At 42.8% G+C, this 12,657-nt stretch overlaps 1 protein-coding gene across 2 annotated transcripts in view; it reads left to right on the plus strand.

Moving 5' to 3' along the window:
• Positions 1-7,223: 7,223 nt before the first annotated feature.
• ZNF385D (zinc finger protein 385D) overlaps positions 7,224-12,657 on the plus strand; it is a 616,194-nt gene continuing 610,760 nt past the window's right edge. Inside the window, exon 1 of one of the 2 annotated variants that reach the window (XM_073333495.2) lies at positions 7,224-7,399. In XM_073333495.2, coding sequence (XP_073189596.1) covers positions 7,336-7,399 — 64 coding nt within the window. In that variant the 5' untranslated portion in view covers positions 7,224-7,335. Of the gene's footprint in view, positions 7,400-7,521; positions 7,624-12,657 lie in introns of those variants that run through there. The other variant, XM_073333496.2, reaches the window with a different exon arrangement.

The raw sequence follows: 12,657 nt of genomic DNA on the forward strand, positions 1-12,657 counted from the left end.
AAACAGTAAGGTGAATTATCAGGAGAGAGATTCAAACAGACTAAACTAGACAATTCATGTCCATATGCTTATTTGTAAACAGTGAAGACGTCTTCAAGGGAAAAATCATAAATCCATCTATCAGAGTCACACATGATGAATTCGTATTACAATATCTTATCACTCCTGGGTTGATAGTGAAGTGCTCTCTTAAAACGTGACAGCTCTTCCTTAAGGGCCAGAAACATACTGAGCAATGTGGTTCTACTGGGAGTTGAGGAGGATGCTCAAACCTGAGTATCTTTATTACATTTTTGTGCTAATGTACAGTTCAGTAAGCCTGTTGCTTAAAATCACATTCAATGAGCATTTTAGCCAGGACAAACAAGGCTCAATCCTGGAGTCCTTACTCAAGCAAAACTCCAATGGTAGGCAGGACTGGATGCTTGATTAACCCTTGGCATAAATCACAGTTCTGATCCCCTTGTAGCATAAAGTCGTCTGGATTTACAAACAATCTGCTGCCACCTGCCTTATGTGAGAGGTGCAAGACAGACTAAAGTTGGAGGATGCATGGCCAAGAGATTCAATGTTTCAGTGCACGCCCTTTGTAGCATCTGGCAGTAGGGTTCTTATGGAGACATGAATGGAAACTAAAGTTGGCCCTGACTCACAGAACCTCCAAGAAGGTGGCAGGTATAAAACAATCAAAACTTCTCAGGAATATGACTCCTCCCTGGAGTCAATGGACCTGTTTTAGTAATGTGCAATTTACACATTCATTCTCCTCCTGCAATGAATAACTCACTGGATCAAACTCAGTCTTTAATTCAACCACTGTAACCCCACTGATTTCAATTTCAAATAATTTTGAGAACTAAAATTATCACCAACAACAATCTTTCCATAAAACATGAGAAATACATTCCTAAACAGTGACAAGGAAACATCTTCATTATAGAGATCAACCCAACTGCTATGGCAAACTGACAAGCAACATAACAACTTAGTCTGTTAGAATTACAGATGACACCAAAATATGCGTGAGAAGTAACAAAGAAGGAGGGGGAATAAACAGTTAGATATGTCTGCTTGTTTGGGAATTTCAGGGGAAAAATATATTTAATCAGGAGAAGGCAAATAGGAAGGAATGCTCTCCCTTACTTTTTTCCCCCTGCATGTTTTTCTTTAAACTCCTTGACAGGAGTATCTATAGGTTGAATTTAGCCCTTGATGCTTTACCTTTCAATTCTTCATACAGAGATCTACACTGATTGATTTTTTTTTCTATATCTTAAAAACCTGTTCCTCAAGGTCATCAAAAGTGACCAATAGGTATTTAGTAGCTGCTCCAATTTGCCTCCATGGGATCTTGTTCCCCAAACATTCTAAAGATCATCCTTTTTCTGATACAAGAGGTATTTTATCAGCTAATATGAGTGCTTAAGAAGCATTTCAGGAATAACCCATACGTCTTGGGAACTTATCTATTTTGTACAGTAATTGTGGGTTTCAGGCATCTAAAGTTGCCTGACCTGAATGGAAGCTACCCACACAATTTTTGTTTACTTAATGTGCACCCCTTGTTCTTGTCACTCTCCGCCTCTTGTTTGAGAAATGCTGAATAGTTGTGCACATATATAAATGTATGCACCCTTTCTGTAAATGTTTTATGAAGCAGTTTAGAAATGTACTTGCATGAAATGTTTCAAATATCTAGCCATAAGAGTTACATTGCCATGTGCTAAAATATCTTGAATCAAGCAGAAATGCTAGGAAAAATGAACCTTGGATTAGAAATGTCCTAGGTATTCATTGTACTGGAAGGAAAGATGGAAATGTGCTGATATCTTTGTTCCATGGTAATATCATCAGACAATGGATTGAGGGGATTGTGATTTAGGTTGTGTGTATGTGCAAACAGCAATGAATCCTATCAGTGCATTAGGATTTGCCAATATAGTGTTCTGAGCATTATCTTCCTAAGGCTGAGATCCTCTCCTCTGCACAAAGGCTGAGTAAATGGGCTTTCTGCAAGCAAGTTCTATAGGAGAAAAAACTGCTCCAGCTCTGGCCTGCAGAGTGGCAATTAAGATGCTCTGTGGTCAGTACTGCAGCATACGGGCTTTCTGAGCCTCTATATCAACTTTACTTTTTAACATAATGTAGGAATTTGGCTTGTGGGACTCTGAGGGTGGGATTCACTTGTCACTCTGCATGTCATTTTGTCCACCCCCTACTTCCCAAGTCCCCTCTATGGTATAGTAGATTCCAATGGGACTCAGCTGAGGAGTGCAGATGCCATACATGGATCTTCTGCATTCTGTCCTGCATGGTGGCAGTGTACCTCTTCATCAGCTTTTGGGCTATGCATCTTGCACAACGACAAAGTAAGCTGATTTGGGCTGAACGAAGCACACAGATTGGTGGGGGTATGAAGAACAAGGTTATAGTTTGTACACAAGATGCTGCTACTGCAGTTTGCAACCTATTTTTGAGCTGGTCTCATTCCTCCCTAGTTTCTGGTGGTAGAAGTGACATGCTGAAAGTTGAAGACTTCTGGAAAGTCCATGAAATATAGGAGTAGGTGATCTGGGAATGAAACTTCGTGGCTATGCAGCTATGACACCATTTCTTCTAATTTATTCAGCTCATTACTAAATTACAGTGATTGTTTGTTTCTTTATTTATTTGCTACAACCCCTCAGACAGAGACAAACACCTACAAGATCTCCATCAAGCATTCTTACAACTACAATACCCACCTGCTGAAGTGAAGAAACAGATTGACAGAGCCAGAAGAGTACCCAGATGTTACCTACTACAGGACAGGCCCATCAAAGAAAATAACAGAACGCCACTAGCCAACACCTTCAGCCCCCATCTAAAACCTCTCCAATGCATCGTCCAGGATCTACAACCTATCCTGAAGGACGACCCATCACTCTCACAGATCTTGGGAGACAGGCCAGTCCTTGCTTACAGACAGCCCCCCAGCCTGAAGCAAATACTCACCAGCAACCACACACCACGCAACAGAACCACTAACCTAGGAACCTAAAAGTGGCAATTCTTCAAGAAAAAAACTTCAGAAACAGACTCCAAGGAGAGATTGTTGAATTGGAATTAATTTGAAAACTGGATAAAATTAACTTAGGTTTGAATAGAGACTGGGAGTGGATGGGTCATTACATAAAGTAAAACTATTTCCCCATGTTTATCCCCCCCACACACGCTGTTCCTGTTGAGACGTTCTTCTCAACTGCTGGAAATGGCCCACTTTGATTATCACTACAAAAAGTCCCCCCCCGCCCCCGCTCTCCTGGTGGTAAGAGCTCACCTTACCTGATCGCTCTCATTACAGTGTGTATGGTAACACCCATTGTTTCATGTTCTCTGTGTATATAAATCTCCCCACTGTATTTTCCACTGAATGCATCCGATGAAGTGAGCTGTAGCTCACGAAAGCTTATGCTCAAATACATTTGTTAGTCTCTAAGGTGCCACAAGTCCTCCTTTTCTTTCTTTATTCAAGCTCCTAGATGCAATGTTCTGACTCCACCATGCACATTCTTTTTAGAAGAGTATCTTTCTAATCTTTCAAGAATGTCCCCAACTATCAGTAGCAGAAGAGGCACGTTTTCAGAATTCTGACTCTTTGGCAATACATATCCCCCCTGCCAAAGGAAAAGAAACTCTATCCCAAGCACAGAGAAATGGTATCCCAAATTCATAAACAGTCATACATGCCTAACCTTCTTGCACTTAAAAAAAAAAAAACCAAAAAAGCAAATGTGGTTAACATTCTGCATAGATTGGTGTCCTCCTAATAATCAAATTCACTTTAAGCAATGTGAAAACATACTTTTAAAAATTGTCTGTAATCACCAGTGTGTGCGGGGATACATTTTTTTCTACTGGTTTAATATGACTTATACCACTTTGCCAGGGAAAATAAATCAAGTGAATGCATGAAAATGTTATGTACATTTTGAATTAAAAACTAATGAACAGAAAACACACAAAAGCAAATGAAAACACACTTCTAGTTCTACATCAAAAAAGTGAAAGTATGACCGATCAACTACTCATTTGTACTCTTCTCTCCTGTCACAGAGGCGCTCTTCGTCTCCATCACACCTTCTGTTAAGCTATATTTTGATTAAATATGGATAATCATATGGCCCTCTACCTCATATATACCACACTGTACAAAAATATTCTAGAGTGTAGGAGGGCTCCTGCCCTTTTCATTCCCTCAAAAGCAAAATATAATCTTTTTCAAGGGGGTAATAAACTTCCCCCCCCAGCCATGGAAATTTCCACAATATCTTATCTCATTATACAAGGCAAATGTAAGTATATGCGGTCTCAGTTGATCATGCTCTGTTTGGTTTTTGGTTTTGGTTTGTTTTGGTTCTGTTTTTCCTTTATCCTTTCCAAGCATTTCAGTATATTAATTCTATCTAACCTGCTACAGTATTTTTCCTTTCCACTCCCTTTCTAAGCTATCTACAACATCCCTTTATGATGACTCAACAGCATTTCTCTAGTCTCCTTTTTAAAGTTATTCTTAGGGCTTGTCTTCACTTAGGCCTTGTCTACACTACAGGGGAAATTTGATCTTAGCTATGCAATTTGAGTTACACAAATAGTGTAACTCCAATATAGCTTAGATCTACTTACTGTGGGGTCCACACTACACGATGTCGACGGGAGATGCTCTCCCGTTAATTCCTTCTACTCTTCTCAATCTGGTGGAATACAGGAGTCAATGGGAGAGTGATCTGTGGTTGATTGATTTATTGGGTCTTCACTAGACCCGCTAAATCGACTGCCGATGCATTGATCACCACTCATTGATCCTGCGGTAAGGGCTTGTCTACACTTACCAGCGGATCAATGAGTGGTGATTGATGCATTGGCAGTCAATTTAGCGGGGTCTAGTGAGGACCCTCTATATCAACAACAGATCACTCTCCCATCAACTCCTGTTCTCCACCGGATATAGAAGAGTCGGGGGAGTCGCCATTGTGTAGTGTGGACCCCGCAGTAAGTAGATCTAAGCTACATTGATTTGAGTTACGCCATTCACGTAACTCAAATTGCGTAGCTTAAATCGAATTTCTCCTCTAGTGTAGACAAGCCTTAAGTGAAGACAAGCCCTCAAAATAATTTTAAAAAGGAGATTGGAAAAGTGCTGTTGAATCATAGTAAAGGGATGCCCTCCTTTCTAGTTGGGTTATTGAGTTTGTGCTTTTTTTAAAAAAACTCCTTTTTGATATTCAATCTTATAAGAATGAGGGCATTAAAGATAGGGCGACAGAGTTATGATAATGATGATCCCTTAATATCTTTCTGCATGAAGTCAGTGCAGTAATGGAGAAACAGACTGAATACAGTGTCACAAAAAAACTGTGGTGGATCCTTAAAGCAGAGTTCATTTTCTTTAAATATAAAAGTTACTGGGACTTCTACGTGCCCTGTGCCTGCAACCCACCATGACTAGTAAGAAAGTTTTCTCAAATGCTTGCTAAGAGGAATATCTGCTGGTTGCTCGAAGTAGAGCAATTTTTAACACCAGCTGCGGACCATCTTTTTGGTGCTGCTACAGTAACTATTATAATTTGGCACCCAGGTATAAACACACAAGAAGGAATATAAACAAAAAGTTATACACCATACAGTTACATTACCACTCAGGTTACTAGTAAAAGGCACAAATAGCTCTGAAATCTGCTCAGGACTAGGCTATCACATTTTTAAATGTATTTTTTCTTGCATGCAAAATTTGTTTACTTTTTTTTGTGTCTGTAATTTACTAAACAGCACATGTTGACTTTAAACAAACAAACACAATTTCCAGAAAACTTTACACTTCCAGAAATCAAAGCAGGAATGAAGAATATTGACCAGCTCTGGGATCAAATGATTGTTTTGTTAAAAATATTTAAGGCCACAGCCAAAGTAAGCGGGAGGCTCATATGGGGACATTCCAAAATTCCACTAAAGCAGTGAGTGATCTAATCGGGATGATTGTCACGCCATGTGTATGAGAGAATTTTTTAACTAAGAGGCAGTCATGTTCGGTTGCTTGCCACTGGGGCTGGGGGGAATTATGTAGAACAAATATTGTTGATGGAAAGGGATAGGTAACAGGTGTTTTTCTTTAAAGGGAGTGTAGGAGCATTTGGTAGCTGAGGGAGAAGGGTTATGTTGAGTTATCTGTGGGTGTGGAAGGGTCCTAGCCCTGGAAACCTACTCCAGTTGATTGTGTCTCTCTCTTCTACTCATACATCTCTTCCTCTAGTTAAAGCTGAACTTAAGCCTTAGCTGCCTCTCTGCTGTGGAACATCCCAATGAAGCTGTAGTGTGCCATGAAGGCAGTAAAGCACGGGCCCCTTAAAACTCTGCTTTTGGGCTCTCTAGGCTGCACTTGGGGCAGCCAAGGCCCAAATTAAGCTTTCAAGGTAGAGCATCCTTTTACAACCACGGGCTTCCAAAATTTCCCTCGGGGTAACATGTGCCTCCTTCAGGGTGAGGGTAAGCTCCAATTTTGCTCTGATTATGCTGGCATATAACACAGGGGGTGTTTGTGGGAGCATGCCCTTAAATGAGGATAGGCACCATCTGGTGATCATAGGAGTTGGGGGTCTCCGTGCTGCACGGCTGGCTTTTGACAGTGGGGAACCCGGCGAGCTGTGGCTGGGGGCACAGAGGGGGGTGCCACCAGGCACTGCCCCGTGGGATACTCGTTCCTGGAGGAGCTCAGAGGCCAGTGCTGGGGATGGCATGCGACCCGGCTTGCGGCCGGGGCCTTGCGTGTGGCAGGGGAGTCTGAGAAAAGAGGATGGCCGCGGTTATCACCCCAGAGGGGGAAGGCAACACAGAGGAGGAATGTAGCCGCTGAGCCTTGGCACTGCCTGTCAAGGCTCCCGCCTCCCTCCCCATCTCCCGCGCTAGTGCTAGCGCCTTCCCGGACCCCAGCGAGCCCCTGTCACGTCGGTTGTTTTGTTTAGCCCGGTCTCCGCGGCTCGCTGCGCTCGGGGGAGGCGGGGAGCAAGTTGCAAGGCGCTGAGCCCGGGCCCCGCGCCCTGCCGCCCCTGAGGTGGCCCCGCGCCGAGTGCCCGGGAGCCGGGCAGCGGCCAGCCCGCCGGCTGCTGATTGACATCCCGGCCGGAGAGGAGGCGGGACCGCCGGGACCACTCTGCACGAGCGGCTGTGAGGCTCCCTCCCCTCTGGCATCTCCCCTCCCGAGGCTGGTTCCTCGCTCCCCCGTGCGCATCAGTCCCAGGCTGCTCGCCCTCCTCCCTGCGTGGCTGGCTCGGTGGGCAGGAGGGGGCAGCCTCCTGGAGGATGAAGAGCTCAGCTGGGGGCAGAAGGGCAAAGCTGCCAGGAGCTAAATGCCAGCCCAGGAACGGTAAGTGTGGGGGACCCCGGCTCCGCCTTTCCTAACGTGGGCTGCCTTCGTCTCTGTGTCTGACGGGGGGAACGACCCTCCCCATCCTCTCCATTTCCTGGGGGCAGCGAGCCGAGGCGGGTAGAGATTCCAGGTCTCTCCTTAGCGAAGCAGCAGCAGCGGGTGCTGTTTATTTTTTCCCCGGTGGAAAGGTGCAAAGACATTTGCAACCCCTCTTCTTTTAGGTGAGTAATAATAAAGTGCTGGTATGTCGCGGGGAGGGGAAGCGTTAAAGTGTTGAGGTCTGTGCAGAACGTTATTACTTATTTTGTCGCTCAGAGAATCGGGGGTAATTTCTGTCTAAGCATCTTTGCCTTGTCGGACAAGACAAGCTGTCCTGGGACAGGTCTGTGATGAAACTCCTTTAGCTGTTCCTCCTGTATTTCATTTACTCCATCCTAAGGCTGGATGGGAAAAACAGTGTTCCCATGTCTTTTGACATCTTGTTTTGATAGTGGGGTTTTTACTTGATTCAGAAGGATTTTTAAAGGTATTTATGAACAGGCAAACTTCAATAAATTTGGAAGGAGCCCTTCAAACTCTTATTGGCTCACATATTAATGATCTTAATGTCTGGAAAGAATTTTTTTAAAACACTCATCTTATGTTGTTACTTGAAAGCAGATGCATATTTCAAGGGCTAACAGTTCTTCAGAAAGCAGCTCCACACTTTGGAAATATAGGCAGTGAGCAGTTTTATATGAGCTATCACAAATAAGAGTTCAGGTTTATAACCGTCATTTACTGAATGGTGAATTCCTTTACCCAAAGACAAATCTGTTAAGTACCATTTCCTTACTGTAACACTTGGCTGTCGTTGTCTGCTTTGATGAACAAAGCCAATGGTTTATTGATACAGGTCAGATTGTTTTGAATTCTGTCTAGAATTCCTTGTAGTGGTTCATTGTCAGTGGGGTTTTAAAACCACTCTTTGGCCTAAATTAGATAAGTGTGTTTGTATAAATCCAGGGTATCTAACCACAAAAGCCAAAAATGGACCACTTAAATTATGCAGATGCAGCTTAACATGTCACATTTTACAATAATTTATGCTGTTTGTTGCCAGATGTCTTTGCCAGAAAGTAACTTTGGTGCTATTCCAATGGAGATCACTAGGCAGCCTTAAGTATTCTGTCACAGATGTATAGTACAGTGCAAGAATAGCTACACTGGTAATGACAGTTTCCTAATGAGTGAGAACTTAGTGGTATTAAGTGTGTTTTGTTGAAGACGGTGCTTGCTATGAAACTTAAATGCATGCTGTCAACCTGAGACTTAGTAGTCATTTAAAAATGAAAATTAAAAGTTGTTTCTGGTATTATACCTGAACCAGAATCCTTCTGCCAATAATCATGGTTTTACAATCACATATATTTTCTCTCTGCCCTGTTTTTCACAAACTGAAAATGGAGCCAGAGTATATAAGACTACATTTGAGAAACTCTGGAAAATGTGCATGAAGTGCTGTCAAGTTTACAAAGTAACCATATAAATACATCAAACATTCTTAATCTCTTTCAATTACAATAACTTAAAATGTTACTTGTCACAGCAGTAGTGGAAAATTCAGACAAAGCAGTGATGTTTTTTAAGTTGGTAGTGTCCCTTTAAGTTGTGAGACCCCAGTATGCACAGATATTATATAATAACCAACCACACAGGGTGAAATCCTGGCCTTATTGAAATCAAGAGGAGTTTTGCTAGAACCTGAATGGCTCAAAAGGGAATGTACTAGCTATGGAATCTGAGCCACACCCAAGCACTGGGAGTTCAAATCTAGTCATAGATAGAACTCTGAAATAAATAATGGGAGTTTTGCCATTGACTTCAGTACAGCCACGATTTCACCCACAGATTTTATTATGAGCATCATGAGGCCAAGCTGAGAGCCTTTGGCTGATGTTTTTGTGCCATTATGTCAAAGTGTATATTTACTAGACTATGTTAGTGTGATTTAAAACAGTTTTTAAATTACTTTACAATAAACTAGATATTTTAAATAAGCATTTTATTACTTCTGATCTGTTTTGGTTCTAATCTAAAACACAAAATAGTGTAATGTCTATCAGTCAGTCTGAGAGAACACTTCCTTAATACATGCGTTATGTAAAATCCATGCACCCCTAAGGTATTGTATAAATAGTAATAGCAATAAATAATGTTTAATATTAAACTACAATGTAGTGGAGCACATCTGTTTTGTATCTTATTTCATTTTCAATGGTATTTTAAAAAGACAATAATTCTTTCTGCTGCCTTCAGTTGGAAAGGTACATCAGTTTTATTTATGTAGGGCATTTGTTGTACACTAACAGCCCCAAATGATGGCAAAGACAAATGTTAGGATAATTTGTATGATCTAATGCTAATTATGTGGTGCACTGAGTACTAGAAAATGTGTGTACAAAAATCTTAGAGTGTTGTTCTAGGACACTTTTTTTAAATTTTAAATCTTCAACTTCAAAGAAACACTTTATTTTCTAAGTGAGACATTCTCAGATAAATGTTAGCATCTCTTAAGAATACTGATTATTTCTCTGTCAGTATAATGAAACTACTTAAAATGCTTAGGTTACAAAGAATATAGGGATTACAAGAGGCAAGCAGGATGTGTATGCACACACACATATATAAAAATGCAATCTTGTAAATTGTTATAAATATATAGATTGTAACATTTAGTTTAAACATATAATGTATGTTTGTTTGTGTGTTCACGTGTATTCAAATAAAATTGCAATTTGTACTTGTTCCAACAATTTTATGTATTTATTTCTTTTTTTTAGCAGCAAACAGACTTGGACAGTTGGCTTATTGGTGCATGCATAGAATTATCATAATGGTATTTGTAGAGGTCCTGTGGGAAACAAGTACCAGTCACATCTCAGAGTAGTAAAGGGAGCTATTAGGAAGTTGGAAAATCATGCTGTTTCTTCCTGTTCTGTTCTCTTGTTTTGCTGTGAAGCAAAAATCATTGGCCACAAACTCAGTTGGTGTAAATTGTCTTGGCTGTCTTGACCTCACTGGATCTATTCCACTTTATACCACCCGAGGATCTGGCCCAATATGCCTATGTACTTTTGGATTCAGAGAAATTTGGCTGATTTTTCTTCTGCTAGTAAGAATCTCTTTGCCAAATTTTCATTTGAAGGCTCCAATTTTCCTGTGAGATGCTGAGCACCTTCAATTGACAATGAACCTACTAGGAACTGAGAAAACTCAGCACCTCATAGAATCAAGCCATAAACATTCAATATCCTTCTAAATTCCCCTTCTCTCTATAAGCAAGCACATGCTGTTTTATTATGGAGCAACTCATTACCAAATGTGCATGGGTAAAGCATAGAAATAATAGAAATGTAGGACTGGGAGGGACCTTGATAGATCTAGTCCAGTCCCCTGCACTAAGGCAGGACTAAACATTATCTAGACCATCCCTGACAGGTATTTGTCTAATCTGTTCTTAAAAATCTCCAATGACATAGATCCCACAACCTCCGTAGGTAATTTGTTCCAGTGCTTAACTACCCATATAATTAAGAATTTTTCCCTTATGTCTACCTTAAATCTCCCTTCCTGCAAATTAAGCCCATTAATTCTTGTCTTGTCCTCAGTGGTTAAGGAGAACAATTTTACTCCTGGAGGAATTCTGTGCCACTGTGCGCATGCAGAATTCATGTCATCTGCAGATTTCTTTGCCTGCCCGCAGAAAAATGACTTCTGATGGGGAAGCAAAGGGAAGCTGCAAGAGTCACCATGCACCCGTCCCCAGAAGTTCAGGCATATCATTTCAGGTTTACAGAGAAGCTGGCAGAGAGGTAAATCACCGTGTGTGTCTGTGGAGCTGGTGCTGGGGACACCCTGGCCTGTGGCGTCTACTCTGCATTGGGTTCAACTGCTAGTCCTGGCTGAGTTGGGGTGAGTGAAGATGGGACTTCCTCTTTCCCTGCAAGGAGTGGCCAGGCCTGGACCAGGTTAGACCCTTCCTTAGAAACCTCCCCTGTCTGCAGAAAGCTCCAACCCCACCCCATTTGCTTCCTGCCCCCTTCGCTCCTCAGCCACAGGGGAGCGGTGACTGTATGGGGAACTGCTCTCCTGTCCACCCAACCCCCTATGTACCCCCCATACCAAAGCCCTCCCACCAAGCCTCACCCTGCACCCAGAACCCCACCACTGAGCCGTAGTCCCTGCATTTGTAGCCCCCCCAATAACCACCCCTCATCAAGCTCCACCCCCCTGCATCTGGACCCCCATTCCTGCACCCAGACCACTCCCCGGTGAGGTCCCCACATTTGAACCCCCACTCAGATGAGCCCCACTCCCTGTGCCTGGACTGCCCCAGTGAGCTACACAGACCCCTACTCTACTGAGCCCCAAACAGCTGCACCTGGACCACAACCCCACCAAGCTCCCCTCCCCCAGCACAAACCCTCTGCTGAGCCCTCCACACTCAGGCCCCCCTACCGAGCTCCATCCCACCACACCCAGATCTCTCCTGATGAGCCCCAACAACCTTCACTTGGACCCCCTTGCAGAGTCCCATTGCACCTTCACCCAGAATGGTCCAATGAGCACCGGTGTATCAGGAGGCTTCCTGCACCTGGACCCCCACTAAGATGCCTGCATACAAAATCCTCTCACCCCACATCCCACACCAAGCCCCTCCACACTTGGATCCTGCCAGACAGAGCCTGCCTGCCCTCACCTGGCATGGAAAGACAGGGCCCTGGAGTGTTTCTGAAGTAGGCCTGGCCCTTGCGCAGTGTCAGGGTTGGGTGCAGCCTCACTGTCGAGTCTGTGTCCTGGGGGTGAGGTGCTGCAGGGTGATCTCCACCTCTATGCATCCAGTGGCCTGTGTTCCCCATTGCCATGAAAGAGCCTTCATATTTATTTATTGACAAAATTTGCAGACTTTTAAAATATTATCTGCAGAATTTTATTTTTTGGTGCAGAATTCCCTCAGGAGTAAACAATTTATCACCCACCTCTTTATAACAATCTTTTACGTACTGAAAGACTGTTATGTCTCCCTTCAGTCTTCTCTTCTACAGCCTAACCAAACCTAGTTTTTTCAATCTTTCCTGGTAGGTCACGTTTTCTAGACCTTTAATAATTTTTTTTGCTCTCTTCTGGACTCTCCAATTTGTCCACCTCTTTCCTGAAGTGTGGTGCCCAGAACTGGACACAATAGTCCAGTTGAGGCCTAATCAGTGTTGAGT

Source organism: Lepidochelys kempii, chromosome 2 (assembly GCF_965140285.1).
Source record: "Lepidochelys kempii isolate rLepKem1 chromosome 2, rLepKem1.hap1, whole genome shotgun sequence".
In the NCBI taxonomy this organism is placed as follows: domain Eukaryota; kingdom Metazoa; phylum Chordata; order Testudines; family Cheloniidae; genus Lepidochelys; species Lepidochelys kempii.